Genomic DNA, 18,522 nt, shown 5'->3' with positions numbered 1-18,522 from the left:
TCCGTGGACTTATAAGTTGGTCTCATCCAATCTGCTGAAGGCCTGAATAGAGGAAAAGGTGGAGTAAGGGAAAATTCGCTCTCTTTTAGTCTTGACTGTCTTCAAACCAGGGACATTGGTATTTTGCTGCCTTTGAACCCAGACTCATGCTGAAACTTACACTGTTGGCTCTCCTAGCTCCCAGGCCTTCAGACTCAGACTCAGACTTTAGACTCAGACTAGAACTCAGATTCAGACTAGAACAAGCTTGCCAACTGCTGATCTTGGGATTTCTCAACTTCCATAACGACATGAGCCAATTCCTTATAATAAACATCTTTGTTCTCTCTCTCTCTCAGTTCTTTTTCTTTGTATAACTAAGACCAATTTTAAAGGCAATTCCTTCAAAATGGTAATAGACACTAAGGGAATCTAGACAATACAAATGTTGTTTCTCATTTGTCCTTATCAAGTAGGGCCTCTTAATCAGGTCTGAAGACTAAGAAAATAAAGACAGCAATGAAGGGCCACTAGATTAAGGAATCATCAGGAACTAAGGCAGGTAAGGCATTTATAAAACTGTCTGATTAAAATCAATCTAACACACATTTACTGACTACTAGGTAATAGAAGTTTTACATATTTATATGTAAAGTCCCCTGGAGCTCTATAAAATTCTATTGTTTCCTCTAAGAAGTAGGCTATAGAAATGATTTTTATGCTATTTTTATTTTCATTAATCATTTCTCTTTAGTTTCCTTTTGTGAATTTAATTTAATCTTATAAGGGAAATAGTTTAAACTGCTGAAAACAATCAAGGAAAATATTTCTTTCTGAATTTAAGGAACATTGCCTTGGGGTAAGCCATCTGGAGGAGAGAACACCAAAGTAAGAGAACCAAAGAGATGATGCCACTACCTCTTTCTTTGTGGACATTTTTCTTCATGAGCTAGTACTCAGTCAAATCTTGCAGGGCTCGGTCAAAATATGAGAACTCCGGTGACTCCTCCCTATAATAATCAATCTCATATGAGTAGCCCCAAGTAGATACCGGTTACTAGTGCTTTTAAATTTAAGTTCTTATGTTTGCAAATGAGTGCAAAACTCCACCTCTCTAACAGCAATTCCACCAATATGTATGTACATCAATATGTACAACAAAAAAGAACCAATTTGCCCTGCAAAATCCCAATGAGGGCCAAATGCTAGATACAGAAAAAGAATATGACCCATCAGGGTTAAAGATGCTGGAAATTAATTGTAAGTCTGTATAAGGCAAGAACAGACTCCCAGTCTTCTAGCTCTATTCCAAGCAAAAACAAAACAAAACAAAAATTAGTGGTTTCTTCTCAGGAGAAAATACAACAACCTAAGAAGGAAAAATCCTCCACTTAGTAGATATTGCGGGTCCTCCAATACCAATGCAGTCCTGGAAAATCAAGCCAGCCAGCTGACCAGCCTAGCTAATGTACAAAGAGTCCTGAATCAACTTTTTAGTTCCTCACTCCTAAATATTAATGAATAATAAATAATCATCAGATATTTGAAGAAATATTCCAATAGAAAGAGAAACCAAAGTAAACATAAACAAAATGACTCTTTGGAAAGAGAGATAATGCAAGGAACCTGAGAAACCTTAACAAAACCTAATAAAAACACTCTATTTAATACACTTACTGACAAAACAAAAATTGAATGATATGAATAAGGAATGGTATATTATAAAGAGTTCTTGAAAACTAAGAATACAATTGCCAAGATAAATAATTCAACAGAAAAGGAGAGCTGGAATATGATGTTGAGGAAATATACCAGAAAAGATAATCAAATCCAAAGGAAAATATGAAATAAAAAGATAAAAGATTGAGAATCAATTCAGAAGTTCTAGTTTGTAATTACCAAGAATTCCAGAAAGATAGAGACAATGGGGCAAAAATAAAATCATGGAAATAGCTTAAGAAAATTTCACACTACATGAATCTCCAAAGACTCTACCAAGACATTAAGTGGGAAACATACAAACAACTACAACAAAACTCAAATCCCAGGACATCACTGTGAAACTGCAGAATGCCAGAAATAAAAGATTAGAGTGCCAGGGGGGGAAAAGAAAAGATTACAAATCTCTCAGAGAAATAAAAACAGGAAACATAAAATGTAAAGGGGATCAGAATGTAGACTTTTCCCAGTGGCTAACCTGAATCCTAGAAAAGCAATGCATTCAGATTTCTAAGGAAAAACTCACTTCCACCCCAGGCAAATCATTAATATGCTATAGTAGATGAAAGAAATTTTCAGTAATGTACTAACTACAAAAAACTTACCATCCATTTACCCCCTCTTAGAAAGTAAATGAAAGATATACTCTAGCAAAATGAGGGAATAAACTTATTTAAAAAAATTTTTTTTGGGGCGCCTGGGTGGCGCAGTCGGTTAAGCGTCCGACCTCAGCCAGGTCACGATCTCGCGGTCCGTGAGTTCGAGCCCCGTGTCAGGCTCTGGGCTGATGGCTCAGAGCCTGGAGCCTGTTTCCGATTCTGTGTCTCCCTCTCTCTCTGCCCCTCGCCCGTTCATGCTCTGTCTCTCTCTGTCCCAAAAATAAATAAACGTTGAAAAAAAAATTTAAAAAAAAAAAATTTTTTTTAAATAAGAAGAAGATATACAGGAAATAGTGGACCCAATCCCAGAATATGACAAAAGGAAGTCCTTGCATGATAGCTCTAGAGAAATCTTCAGACAGTAATCTGTTCAGATTAGAAAACGTTGATGCCTGGGTGGCTCAGTCAGTTAAGTGTCTGACTCTTGATTTCAGTTTAAGTCATGATCCCACAGTTCATGAATTTGAGCCACACATCAGGCTCTGCACTGACAGTGCAGACCGTGCCTGGGATCCTCTCTCTCTCCCTTTCTCCAACTCGCCCATGCTGTCTCTCTCAAAATAAATAAACAAACGAAAACAACAACAACAACAAAAAGGTTGACTGAGGTGGAGTGAAGGACAGAAATTCTGCATTTTATTAAGCCTGGATACTATGTGAATTTTTCAAACTATGTGTATGTATCACACTGAACTTCTTTAAATTGAGTAGTAGTATTACATGGGGAAGAAATTAAGAGGCAGTTATATGAAATTTTAGACTCATTCAGCTTTTAACTTCTATTAGCATTTTGTGAAATTTCAAAGATGCACTAAAAAGATTCTGCAATTTTTCTTCTCATAATTTTGTCTTCAATGCATAAATAAAAAGGTAAAGTTAATTTGATCAGTGTTCATTTAAAAATTTCAGAGGTCGTAACGACAGAAAAGAACCATTAAGAGAGTCACAGTTTTTCTTTTAAGTGTCTTATCAATCACGTATTCTCTCCTGAAGTATGTTACTTCTGTCATTATTAGACATGGCCTGGTCTGATTAGCTGATATTTATCATGCTTCATATTTCAGGCCAATAAACCCAGAAACAAAAGAGGGTACACAGTATAGCTAGTACAATGACTGATTCAAAGTAGATATCTAACATATTTTGGCTATTCCCCACCCCTTCTACCTCCTCTTTCCTTTGACCCTGAAGCTCCTAATGAGAAAATCTCCCCGGAGTAGTAAACAGAGAAACACTATAAACCAGAGTCTATCTTCTAGTTAGAGTTAAAAACGTAAGCTCTATCTATGTCTGGAGAGTTCAATCATGGAATCTCTGCCTTGAGACAAGTCCAAGGATCTCAGATCTGAAAAAGATTCTCTACTTTCTTGTTCCTAGTTGTAGCATGGAAAAGCTTCTTTCAAAGGGTAGTCCAAAATCCACAAGAATAGAGAAGAGCAGTCTGGAGAATCCATAATCAAATACTTATAAAACAATTTACGTGACTTTAACTGGGTATTTACACTAGTCATCATTATTAACACAGGAGCCATATTTCACTTCAACTAACTTTTACTGAGCATATATCATGAGTCTGGTTTTGATAAACACCAGGAATTCTAAGAAATGGTCCCTGCTCATAAGAAGTTACAACATATAACGCTGAGGAAAGTAATCCAGAAAACAAATTCAGGAGAGAAGCGAGACAATTCTTTCTCAACCATAATTTTAAGCAAAAACTGGCTAGCCTACAAAAACAAACAAACAAACAAAGCTTTAAAATCAACCAAAAGACATTCATGATTTAAAATTAATATTGTTAGGGGCAGCTGGGTGGCTCAGTAGGTTGAGCATCCAACTTCGGCTTAGGTCATGATCTCACGGGTTTGTGAGTCTGAGCTCCGCATCCCGCTCTGTGCTGACAGCTCAGAGCCTGGAGCCTGCTCCAGATTCTGTGTGTCTCTTTCTCTGCCCCTCCCCTGCTCATGCTCAGTCCCTCTCTCAAATGTAAACATTAAAAAAATAAAGTAAAATAAAATCAGAATTTTATTCCTTAGTTTTCTGCTATGCATCTGACCTTGTCTGTAAATTCAAGCAAAAAAAAAAAAAAAAAAAAAAGTACTATTGAACAAGAAGCCAGGTTCTACCATCAGCTCAATCTGTGTCTTTGGACAAGTCACATCACTGTTGAGTCTAGATTTTCTAGAATAAAGAAATGAAAGGGCTGAGGAAGATTAAACTTAAAGGTTTCAAACAAAAGTTAAATTACATGACTATGTAAGTAAAAACTGCTGTTGATTTCCTAGTTAGCTGAAATTATAATAATAGCTACTGATGACTAAATGCCTGAATACCATACATCAGGTATTAGATCTCTAAATTTACAACTAGTATTTCTAATTGTGTCAACAACCTTTTAAAATAAAAATGAGGAAATAGGAGAAAAACTGGCTTACCAAATATCACACAGCTCATAAATGTTGGGGACCATACTGAGAACATCACACAAAATCCCATGTTTTTTTTCTCCCACAGAAGTTTGCTATATACTATTTATAAGCATTATTTCTACAGAAATCTAAATAGACATTAGAAACCCAATTAACTTTAAAAAGTCAATTCATTTTGCAATTCACAAAATCAGAACTAAAAATGTTCATATGAACTCACCTGATGCAGCAGACGCTTCAGTTTAAGTAACTGAGTTTTTACAGCAGTGCAATCTTGGACCATGTGCCGGAGCGTCATCTCATCCAGTATCACTGTATTTTCGGGTACATCTACAAATATCTTCTGAGCCTGGAAAAAGGGGGTCCCTCCATAGCTTTCAAAATGACCCAAAGGAGATTCTCTATAGGGAGAGCCTCTGGAAGGGCAGGGGAAGAAGTTGGAGGGAAAAGATATACAATATAATTTCAGAAAAAAACAAGGTAATGAAATTATTCCAGTGATTATTACATATCAGTTATCATTATCACAAAGCCTTTGACTTTTGCTTACCTCGGACACTGAATTTGTTTCCACCAAAAGTTCCAATCAGTTCTAGTTCTCATTAATACAATTATCTTCTCCACTCCCTCCCCTTTTTATGTATTTTACACATTGGTTGAATAAACCTTATTCCTTAGTAAATGGAAGAGAAAGAAAAAACTCTAGGGAAAGGCCTTGCCCCCCCCCCCCCCAATTACACTCATTTTCTTTGCCTGAATGGATTGTTTGCTTTTTACCTCTTGATTTTAACTGGTCTCTTGGACGTCACATCTTTTTTTAGCCCCATAACTATGCTATCTATCTTCATTCCCAGTTTGGTCACACACGCCTGGATTCCTATTTCTTGTAAGTCCCAGCAAACAGTTAAGACAGACAAACTGTTACTACTTTGTTTTTACATTACTGGTAAGTCTTCTTTTCTAATAAAGATTAAACTTGATTTTATAAAAGTCTTATATACACCACATATTTCCCAATCTTAAAATATATTTTAAAAAGTCTACTCTAAGAAAATTTAAACTTCCCTTTAGTTTCATACAATATACGTGCTTGAAAAAGCAGACCAAAAAAACCAAAAAACAAAAAACAAAAAGCCACAAAAACTGGGGCTGATGTGTTTCACAGATTGTGAAGAACACAATGCTTTGATCAGAAGTCATTAGCTAAAGCAATTTTAAATTACTACACTCATGTAATACATAATTCCAGCTGGTTCTTAAGACATGAACTTGTTACATATGTGAGACCTCAATATTATTAAATAACACACTGAACGAGCACTCGCTCCAATATAATGGCCATATTAACATAGCAGAATTCAAGTTAAATTCATGACCCATTAAATTTGCCAAAGTCACAACACATTAAATTTTAACCACACAGAAAAAGTAGAAACACTAAATTTTTTTTTAATGTTTATTAATTTTTGAGAGAGAGAGAGAGTGAACAGGGGAGGAGCAGAGAGAAAGGGAGACAGAATCAGAAGCAGGCTCCAGGCTCCGAGCTGTCAGCACAGAGCCAGACGCAGGGCTCGAACTAACAAGCTGCAAGATCATGACCTGAGCTGAAGCTGGACACTCAACCAACTGAGCCACCCAGGCGCCCTGAAACACTAGATTTTCTAATTTATAACAAATATTCCCAAATTTCTAAACTCTTAAATATTCAACATGGGCTTGGTTTTCACAAAATTATTTTTCTCTGAAACTATTTTTTCGTATTTTATTTCAGGCCTGATTTTTGTTTTAACCCAAGAAAAAAAATTTTAAGAACTTAAAAATTTTTGATCTATAGTTAAGACTCTAATATGTTTGCATATACTTCTGCCTTATACTTGTTGGTTCAAAATATAGTTTAATGATTAAATTTCAACTACTGATCAATTAATATGATTTCACCATCCATTACTGAATAGATGGGTAATGTATACATGGAATGATGAAAAATATATAATAATAAAAAGTTAGCAAAGTAGTAAAACAAAAACATAGACTCATCTGGCATATGAAGAGTAGAGATAAGAGCTATGTTTTCAGAGAAAAAAGTTGACATACTTTGGAAGGTTTTCTTGGGCAAGAAAGAACCTGGGATGAACTATAAAGTATGAGGTTTAAGTATGACTGAAATGAAAGAGAAGGCTTTCTGGAACAAGAAAATAAAAAACAACAGCACAAAATGCAAGGCATGTTTTTCACGGACAAGGAGACTCAAATATGGCTTATGAGGCCACAGATAGCCTAAATCCAATTTATTCTTCAACTTCATCCCTCAACACATCTTAATCCATAGCCAATTACCTGAGATTGCCAAAGCACACTATAATCTCCCTCATCTCCAAACCTATGTCAACCTCTCCATACTCGTGGCTAGGCTATTTACCCTGCCCTCCACTGCCCACTTGATCTGAAGAATGATAACTCCTCTTCATCTTAAATTAGTTGACATTTCCTCAGGGAAAGCTTCCTTAATCCCTTCCTAAAGCAGGGCTTGGTACTTCCACAGGTGTCCTTATAGAGTCCTCTAGTGTGCCCCACTACGATACTTAACACAGTATATTGTGTTCATGTGCAATCTGTGCCAAATCATGAACTCCATGAAGACAAAGACTGTGTATTCTTTTCCCCTATATCAAAAACAGTTAGCTTTTAATTTGGTTATTTTTGTTGTTGTTGCTGCTTTCACTGTATGATTAAGGAACATGGATTTTAACTACTAGATTGTTTCTTTTCAAGCTTCCATCTCTGAGATTCTAAAGTTCTTTGGTTGTGACATTAAAACAAAGCACTACTTTAAAATTGTAATCTGGAAGCAGTCACATTAAAAAGTACCAGTTAATAATCAAATTAAACTTTACTTCCTATTTTACCAAATGAATAAAATAAAAATTAGAGAGGGAAGATACTGAGAATAAGGCTTATTTTAGGTTGACTAAATATGAACCACATGCAAGGAACTAATGAATTAAAAGCATTTCAAAGGAAGAGTCACAACAAGTCTTTACCACTAACAATACAGGGTAAAAGATATGGTATCCAGAAAACCACAATGGTATAAAAGAACTGCCTCTTGCCTAGGATTAAGGTTTAAATCCTGGCTGATAGTAACTAGCTACTGAAAATACTTAATATCTTTGGGCCACAGTTTCTTTAATTCTCAATGTTTGCCAGTGCACACCAAATGAAGTTCATATACCTTAGCTTGCATTTCAAATACCTCCACCATGAGATCCCAAATGAAACATATCTTCTCCTAGTACTAAAATGCTACTTCCTCCAAAAGCCCTTCCTGATGCCCTCAACTAGATAAAACTAGCACTTTAGGATCCTTAATTTATTGAGCATAAATTAAAGAAATCTATATAGCTATTGCCTCTAATTACATTGCAAGCCCTTTGAAAATAGGGCCATATCTTATTCATTTTTATATTACCTGCATAGATTACCTGAGTTCAAATCTCATCTCTGTCACTTATTAGCTAGTAACAGGACAAGTTACTTTATCTATCTTTCATTTTCTTGATCTATAAATTAAGGATAATAAGAGTACTTACTTCATTAGGTTGCTGTAAGTCTCATATGAAGTAATATATGTTAAAGTGCTTAGAACAGTTCCTGATATACAGTAAATGTTAAATAAAAACTAATTGCTATTATATTATTTATTATAAATAATTTCCAACTTGTTTATGTTGAGAAAATTTTCCAACATAAATGTCAAAAGAATACTAGAATGCCATATAACCTTTCACTTATATTCCTCAAATGGTAAATTTTAACACAATTTGTTTAAACTTACGTATTTGGTACTAAACTATCTGACAAACCATTGTAAGTAACATAACACCTTACTGCAGTTTGCTGGGGAAAAAAATGAAGATAACTGAGATGCAAAAGAAGACAAAGATGGAACAGAAAACAAATACATAACAAGGGTTATTTCAGAAAATAGAAGGACACAAAGACAGGAAAGGAAAAAAAATGACTGAGAGATAATGAAGATTCTGAGATTTCACATTCTGAGAAGACGATGAAGTTCACATATGGGAATCTGAACCTTTGAAACTTTTGAAAATGAGAGGTAAAATCACTTTCCAAGAGTGCAAGCACAAACCCAGGGATGAAGATGTAAAAAAGGTAAAGAAAAATAAACATGAGATAATAGAGGAATTACTGAAAACACCACCTCATATTAAATTGACAGGCATAAACCTGTATTTGTATACAGATTTTAACAACTGTGGATTTCTGGTAGAGAAATTAGATGGTGGAAGCAACAGAAGACTGCATGCTGTTTTGGGGAATACACTGTAAGGCTGGCAAGCCAGAATCTATGTAGCTGACCACAGGCCAGGTAGTTGACTGAATATGAAGAACTGAACCAATATGGGTATTGGGGGAGGGCAAAAATGAGTTCAGTAGTTACAGAAGCACAAGAAAGAAATGTCCACCATCACCAATATTATTTAACACTGTTCTATAAATATAGCAAATAAAATCATCTCCCCCAAAATAAGATCAGGATAAATACAAAAAGGAATCTTTAAGAGATAAGCTTTTTTTAACCCATTTAAATTGAATCCATACAATAGTACCTGATAGTCAATCCAAACACCTAATAATCACATCACTGCATAATTATCATTGCCATTTTAAAGGAATCTCCCTAAACTATGTGGCTGTACCTATATATTTATGTTCTTCTCCACTTCGACCCAAGCTTTTTGATTACTAATATGTGTGATTCTGTACTAAAGTTTGTGATTCACACATTACACTAGCCAGTAGAGATGCATGTGTAAGAGGCAAGGAGAGACAGAATTTTTCTTATTAATTTATTTTCTAATCTCAGTTGCACTTTGACTTCACAAAACCTTTAATGTTTCTTTTTTTCATCATTAAGAAAAAGTTAAATATATGTATTTTTATGTTCACGGTTATTATAGTTTTTTAATGGTACATTCAACACAGTCTCAGTCAAAATCCCACCAAATTATTTTGTGAATATCAACAAAGTGATTCTAAAGTTTATATGAACAGGAAAAAGAGCCAGAATAACCAATACTTCAGAGGAAGAAAGTCAGAATACTGACAGTGATTTCCAGACTTACCACATAAAGCGACAGTAATCAAGACTGCGGTACTGATTAAAGAATAAACAGATCAGTGGAACAAAACAGAGAATCCAAAAATAATCCACAAATACAGTCAACTGATCTTTGACAAAGAAGCAAAGGTATTTCAAAAAAATTTTTTTTTCAACGTTTATTTATTTTTGGGACAGAGAGAGTCAGAGCATGAACGGGCGAGGGGCAGAGAGAGAGGGAGACACAGAATCGGAAACAGGCTCCAGGCTCTGAGCCATCAGCCCAGAGCCTGACGCAGGGCTCGAACTCACGGACTGCGAGATCGTGACCTGGCTGAAGTCGGATGCTTAACCGACTGCGCCACCCAGGCGCCCTGAAGCAAAGGTATTTCAAAGAAGACAGAATAACAGAAATACCATATGATCTAGTAATTCCACTACTGAATATTTACCCAACGAGAACAAAACCACTAATTCAAAAAGAAATTTGTACCCTTATGTTTATTCCAGCATTATTTATAATAGCCAAGATATGGAAGCAACCCGAGTGTCCACTGATAGACAAATAGGTAAAAAAGATGTGGCATGTGTGTATATATACACACACGTACACGAATATTGAATATTACTCAGTCGTTAAAAAAAAAAAAAAATCTTGCCATCTGCAATAACATCAATGGACCTAGAAGGTATTATCCTAGGTGAAATAAATCAGAGAGAAAAGATAAATACCATGATTTCACTTATATGTGGAATTAAAAAAAATTTCTTTAATGTTTATTTATTTTTGAGAGACAGAGTGAGACAGAGCATGAGTGGGGGAGGGCCAGAGAGAGGGAGACACAGAATCAGAAGCAGACTCTAGGCTCTGAGCTGGCAGCACAGAGCCCGACACGGGGCTCGAACCACGAACCATGAGAACATGACCTGAGCTGCAGTAGGACACCCAACTGACTGAGCCACCCAGGCGCCAATAGGTGGAATTTAAAAAAGAAATGAACAAATAAAGAAACAAACAAGGAAACAAAAAGACTCTTAAATACAGAGAACAAATGAATGGTTGCCAGGGGGATCCAGGTTGGGGGATGGGTGAAATGAATAAAGAATATTAACAGGTACAAACTTCCAGTTATAAAATAAGTAAGTCACAGAGATGAAAAGTATAGCACAAGGAATATAGTCAATAATACTGTAATGAAGTTTTGGTGACAGATGGGGACTCTATTTACAATGATGAGTACTGAGTAATGTATAAAAATGTTGTATCAAGCAATCCTAAAATTCATATGGAACCACAAAGGACCCCAAATAGCCAAAGTAATTTTGAAGAAGAAGACCAAAGCAGGAGGCATCACAACCCCAGACTTTAGCCTCTACTACAAAGCTGTAATCATCAAGACAGCATGGTATTGGCACAAAAACAGACACATAGACCAATGGAATAGAATAGAAAGCCCAGAACTAGACCCACAACCATATAGCCAACTAATCTTTGACAAAGCAGGAAAGAATATCCAATGGAAAAAAGACAGTCTCTTTAACAAATGGTGCTGGGAGAACTGGACAGCAACATGCAGAAGATTGAAACTAGACCACTTTCTCACACCATTCACAAAAATAAACTCAAAATGGATAAAGGACCTGAATGTGAGACAGGAAACCATCAAAACCCTAGAGGAGAAAGCAGGAAAAGACCTCTCTGACCTCAGCCGTAGCAATCTCTTACTTGACACATCCCCAAAGGCAAGGGAATTAAAAGCAAAACTGAACTATTGGGACCTTATGAAGATAAAAAGCTTCTGCACAGCAAAGGAAACAACCAACAAAACTAAAAGGCAACCAACGGAATGGGAAAAGATATTTGCAAATGACATATCAGACAAAGGGCTAGTATCCAAAATCTATAAAGAGCTCACCAAACTCCACACCCGAAAAACAAATAATCCAGTGAAGAAATGGGCAGAAAACATGAACAGACACTTCTCTAAAGAAGACATCCGGATGGCCAACAGGCACATGAAAAGATGCTCAACGTCGCTCCTCATCAGGGAAATACAAATCAAAACCACACTCAGATATCACCTCACACCAGTCAGAGTGGCCAAAATGAACAGATGAGGAGACTATAGATGCTGGAGAGGATGTGGAGAAACGGGAACACTCTTGCACTGTTGGTGGGAATGCAAACTGGTGCAGCCACTCTGGAAAACAGTGTGGAGGTTCCTCAAAAAATTAAAAATAGACCTACCCTATGACCCAGCAATAGCACTGCTAGGAATTTACCCAAGGGATACAGGAGTACTGATGCATAGGGGCACTTGTACCCCAATGTTTATAGCAGCACTCTCAACAATAGCCAAATTATGGAAAAAGCCTAAATGTCCATCAACTGACAAATGGATAAAGAAATTGTGGTTTATATACACAATGGAGTACTATGTGGCAATGAGAAAGAATGAAATATGGCCCTTTGTAGCAACGTGGATGGAACTAGAGAGTGTGATGCTAAGTGAAATAAGCCATACAGAGAAAGACAGATACCATATGGTTTCACTCTTATGTGGATCCTGAGAAACTTAACAGAAACCCATGGGGGAGGGGAAGGAAAAAAAAAAAAAGAGGTTAGAGTGGAAGAGAGCCAAAGCATAAGAGACTCTTAAAAACTGAGAACAAACTGAGGGTTGATGGGGGGTGGGAGGGAGGAGAGGGTGGGTGATGGGTATTGAGGAAGGCACCTTTTGGGATGAGCGCTGGGTGTTGTATGGAAACCAATTTGACAATAAACTTCATATATTGAAAAAAATAAAAAAAAGTGTTGTATCAATATGTTTTACACCTGAAACTAATATAACATTGTTAATTATACTAAAAAAAAAAAAAGAAAAAAGAAAAGAAAGAAAACCTAGCAAAAAAACCCCCAAAAAATAAAAACAAAGGATACTAGTCTTTTCAACAAGAGATACTAGAAAAACTAGATATCCATATGCAAAAAAAAATGACCTTTCACACTGTTCACAAAAATTAATTCAACATGTACCAAAGACCTAAATATGAAATGTAAAACCACAAGATAATAAGGAAGAAACTTCAGGTGATGTTGAGTTTCTACCTTCTTAGAAACAACACAAAAAATACAATCATGAAAGAACAATTATAAACCGGACTGCATAAAATTTAAAACACCTGTTCTTTGAAAATCACCATTAGGAGACTGAAAAGGCAAGTCACAGACTGGGACAAAATATTTGTAAAATATCTGACAAAGAACTGATATCTAAAATATGCAAAGAACTCTTAAAATTCAACAAGAAAACAAACAACCAAATTTAAAAATGAGCAAAAGTGGAGTACCTGGGGTGGCTTACTCGGTTGAGTGTTGGACTTTGGCTCACATCATGATCTCATAGTTCATGAGTTCGAACCCTGCAGCGGGCTCTGTGCTGACAGCTCAGAGCCTAGAGCCTGCTTCAGATTTTGTGTCTCCCTCTCTTTCTGCCCCTCCCCCACTCATGCTGGCTCGCTCTCTCTCTCTCTCTCTCAAAAATTATTAAATGTTAAAAAAAAATGTTTTTAATGAGTAAAGTTCTAAACAGACATCTCACTGAAGATATACAAATGGCAAATAACTTGTGAACAAATGTTCAACATTATATATCATTTGGCAACTGCAAATGATTATTAGAATGGTTAAAATCCAAAACAACACCAAATGCTGGTGAGGATGTGTAACAACAGGAGCTTTCACTCACCGCTGGAGAAAATGCAAAATGTACAGCCAATTTGGCAGTTTCTTACTAACCTAAATATCTTACTATATAATTCAGCAAACATGCTTGATATTTACCAAAATGAGTTCAAAACTTACACATGTAAATGGTTAGAGCAGCTTTATTTGTAGTTGCCAAATTTTGGAAGCAATCAAGATATCTTTCAGGAAATGAATGGATAAACAACTGTAGTATATCCAAACAATGGACTATTATTTAGTGATAAAAAGAAATGAGCTATCAAGCCATGAAAAGACATGGAGGAAATGTAAATGGATATTGCTGAGTGAAAGAAACCAATCTGAAAACACTACATACAACTATATGGCATTCTGGAAAAGGCAAAGCTATGGAGACAGTAAAAAGATCAGTGTTTGCCTTGGTGGGGGTGGGCAGAGAAGAAAGGGATAATACACAGAGAACATGAGAATTTAAGCAAAGTGAATTATTCTGTATGATAAGGTAATGGTAGATACATATCATTATGCATTTGTCAAAGGTCATAGAATGTATACACAAAGAGTGAACCCTAATGTAAACTATGGATTTTAGTTAGTATATCAATATCAATTCATGAACTTTAACAATTAATGCAAGATGTTAATAATAGAGCAAATTGTATAAAAGAAGGTGAGGGAGTAAATGAAAACTCTCTGTGCTTTCTGCTCAATATTTCTAAACCTAATACTTCTCTAAAAAATGAAGTCTATTAATTAAAAGACAGAAGGAAATATTTGCAGAATGGCAGAATAAATATCTCCAAAAACTCCACTCCTCCATAAAAGCACTGAGAACACTGGCAAATTGGTTAAAATCAACTTTTCCAGTAATATAGAAATGCTTGCCACAACCAAGGAGCACTTATTTAAAAAAGAAAAGAAAAAAAAAAACCCAGTTGAATCTTGGTAAGAACAAGCCTGTGGCATTTTAATTTATTCTATTACTATGCCTATCTGCCCAGTTCTGTGGTAGCTTGGAAAATAAGAGCCTTACAAGCATAATAGCAGTGAAATTCAGCAATCACTGGCAGGAAGAAGTGGGTGGTAAACTGGGTTTGGAATTCTTTCAAAAGCACCATTTCCAGAAAATAGTTACTATTTGACCTAACACCCTCCTAGAAAAGGCTCATTCTCAGCTGTTGTTTCATTTGAACTAATTTGGAGACTCTCAGACAGCCTTATCTCTAATACATTTGTTGAAAAAAATCAGTGCCACTGCTTAAAATTTCAACCTGCCTGAAATGGCAATGATCAAAAAAACTTTAAAGAAAAACCTGAGGAATGAGATGTCCACAGGAGGCTCTGAAATACCCCCAACATATTCTTGGACATAGAGAAGGCCATACACCTGTGTAGGGCTCTGTGCATGCCAAGGAAATACCTGAGAAGAACTTAACCTCTCATCTTTGGCTCTCCTTGACTCTCTGAGCAAAAAGAAGGAAATGAAGGTTAAGGCAGAGCTACAAACTGCTTACCAGGTTGTTGAAAGCATCCCTACACACACACACACACACACACACACACACACACCGTTGTAAAAGGCTGGGATAACTTAATGGTTCAGGGCATTAAAAAAAAATGCTTCTAATCATTAGCTTGACAAACTCCAAAATATAATACACACATCATAAACTGTCAAAAACTAGAAAAAAAAAAAGAAAAAAGTGAGAATCCTAAACAAAGCAAGAAAAATAAAAATAGGATTCATCATGTAGAAGACAAGCTCAGTAAGATTAACAGCTGATTTTTGATCAGAAAGCATGAGAGTCAAAATTTTAAAAGATTATCAACCAAGGATTCTATATCCAGAAAAATTAGCCTTCAAAATTCAGGAGAAATTAAAACATCATCATATAAACAAAAACTGAGAAAATGTGTTGCTATTAGACCTTCCCTACAAGATAAATTCAAGTTGGACTTTAATTACTTCCTCCTTATTAATGGACAGAAGAAAAAGTCAGCAAAGAAATAGAAGACTTGAATACTACAAACTAACAAAATTCAATAGATGTCTACAGAACATCTATAGAAATTAAATTAGTAGTCAAAAACCTTCCACAAAGAAAATCCCAAGCCCAAAATACAAATCAAAACCACAATGAAATACCACCTCACACCAGTCAAATGGCTAAAATTAACAACTCAGGCAACAAGATGTTGACGAGGACTCAGAGAAAGAGGAACCCTTTTGCACTGCTTGTGGGAATAAATACTGGTGCAGCCACTCTGGAAAACAGTATGGAGGTTCCTCAAAAAATTAAAAATAGAATTACCCTACAACCCAGCAATTGCCCTACTAGGTACATATCCAAAGGATACAGGTGTGTTGTTTCAAAGGCACACAGGCACCTCAATATTTATAGCAGTGCTACTGACAACAACCAAAGTATGGAAAGAGCCCAAATGTCCATCAACAGATGAATGAATAAAGATGTCGTATACACACATACATGCGCGCCCACACACACACACACACACACACACACACACACACACACACACTGAAATATTACTTGGAGATCAAAAGAATGAAATCTTGGCATTTGCAACAACATGGATAGAACCTGAGTATATTATGCTAAGCAAAATTTGTCAGAGAAAGACAAATATCATATGATTTCACTAATATGTGGAATTTAAGATAAAAAACAGATGAACATAGGGGAAAGGAAACAAAAATAATATAAAAACAGGGAGGGGGACAAAACATAAAAGACTCTTCAATATAGAAAACAAACTGAGGGTTGCTGGAGGGGTTGCAGGTGGGGGCATGGGCTAAATAAGCAAGGGGCATTAAGGAGGACACTTTTTGGGATGAGCACTGGGTGTCATATGTAGGGGATGAATCACTGGATTCTATGCCTGAAATCATTATTGCAGTATATGTTAACTAATTTAGATGTAAATTTAAAAATAAATAATAAAAAAGAAAGAAGAGAAGAGAAGAGCCCAAGCCCAAATAACTGCACTGGTGAATCCTACAAGTTCTTCCAAAAATAGAAATTAAAGACACACTTCCCTTTTCAATCTATGTGACCATAATACCCAAACCAGATAAAGACATTTAAAAAAAAGAAAGAAAGAAAACTATAGACTGATATTTATTATGAATATACACATAAAAATCTTCAACGCAATACTAGCAAATTGAATCTAGCAACACATAAAATGATTACATACCATGACCAAGTAGGACTTATCCAAGAAAGGTAAAGTTGGTTCAACATATGTAAATCAGTCAATGTCATACACCACATTAAGAGAATGAGGGCCAAAAAATTATCTCAATACTCACAGAAATAGTATTTGACAAAATCTAACACCCTTTCATGATAAAACACTCAACAAAGTATGATTAGAAGTTCCTCAACCTGATAAAGACTGTGAAAAAGCAGAGCTAACATCATACATAACAGTGAAAGGCTGAATGCTTTATCCTTAATATTAGAAAGGCACAAATGTTTGCTCTCACCAGTCCTATTCAACACTGCATTGTAGGTTCTAGCCATAGAAATTATGCAGGAGGAAAAAAAAAAAAAGAAAGCACCTAGATGGAAAGAAAAATATCTATCTCTGATGACATGATCTTACACAGAGAGAATCCTAAGGAACTAAGGGTTCAGGGGGTTATATGAACCATATACATGAACACTGGAGACAGTCAGGATTGTAGCAAAGTTTACAATGAAGAGGGAAAATGAGCCAATGGCCAAGATTTTGTGAGGCAGGGGTAGGGACCAATAAGGAGGGGTTGATACAGCCAAACGCTCTAAGTCTCAAAGTAATAACAGTGAAGAATACTTTATTTAGAAACAAATGAGGAGTGAAGACAAAGACCCCACTTCTAAACAGTAAAGTACTAGAGTGAATGGAAAATAAGAATCCTTCATATAAAAACACTACTAGGGAATTAGCACATTTAGGAAAGAGTTAGATTTCAGTTACAATCAGAATGTGAGCAAAGAGGTCAAGAATGTGAGTTGGTTAGGATGTGAAAGAATTCCATATAGCATAGTGGAAGGTGTAGGCAAAGAAGGAGGTTGGGAAGAAACAGTAGTGAAAGCTTAGGCCAGATAAGGAGAGGAGAGCATAGTATTATGAAAAAAAAAAAAAAAAAAAACCATAAAGGAAACTGGTCAGTGGTTCTGAACCACTGAATTGCAGATAAGACAATTCCTATAATTACAGTCCCCTGTAAAACAGATTAAGGCATAATTAAAAAAAAAAAAAAGACAATGAGGAGAATTAAAGGACAGACAGGAAAAGGAATCCTCAAGAAGTTATGGAATGGTAGAGACACTTTTACACATGTAATGTTAAAAAGGCCCTGGGGTTAGGGACATCCAAACTTTTTCAAATCAAGGCATAGAGAGAAAATAATAGTTTTAAGATATGCTGGAGAGTCAGGCTTGTCTTGAGTGAGGTTTCTCTCTTTACCACCCATCTCCTAACGAGCTCTAGGGGATCTAGATGTCCCAAACAAACACAGCCACTCTAAAACCTGGAGGGATCAATAAACTATAACTATTTATGACAAACCAGGGTGCCCACTTCTTGGGAAGTTCTGTGCTAAATGAGTCAAATTAGCAACCCCCAAGAATACGGTGCACTTCTCTCTCCTCCCTGAGAATCACCAGTGTGGATGATCCACAAATCACTACTCCCTCCAAATACACTGTATAAAAGGGATCTGTGGTCATATGTTTTGGGAAATGGCTACATATTCTTTTACCACATTTTGCAAAATCATAGTACTGTATTTATATATTTAAGGCGCTGTGGAGCAAACTATTTTTTAAAAAACTTTAATTTATTCATTTCCTACTCATTTGATCAGAGAATCGCTTT

At 35.9% G+C, this 18,522-nt stretch overlaps 1 protein-coding gene across 7 annotated transcripts in view; it reads right to left on the bottom strand.

Annotated features, from left to right (window-relative positions):
* CCSER2 (coiled-coil serine rich protein 2) overlaps positions 1-18,522 on the bottom strand; it is a 196,183-nt gene that overhangs the window by 70,353 nt on the left and 107,308 nt on the right. For all 7 annotated transcript variants that reach the window (XM_086680170.1, XM_086680171.1, XM_086680172.1 and 4 more), the window contains one exon: positions 5,007-5,202. In XM_086680170.1, coding sequence (XP_086536296.1) covers positions 5,007-5,202 — 196 coding nt within the window. The remainder of the gene's footprint in view (positions 1-5,006; positions 5,203-18,522) is intronic.

The sequence above is a fragment of the Puma concolor genome, chromosome D2 (assembly GCF_028749965.1).
Source record: "Puma concolor isolate L17-30 chromosome D2, mPumCon1.1.hap2, whole genome shotgun sequence".
Classification (NCBI taxonomy): domain Eukaryota; kingdom Metazoa; phylum Chordata; class Mammalia; order Carnivora; family Felidae; genus Puma; species Puma concolor.
Note: the sequence above shows the minus strand (reverse complement) of the source record. Positions and strands in the feature narration are given on the sequence as shown.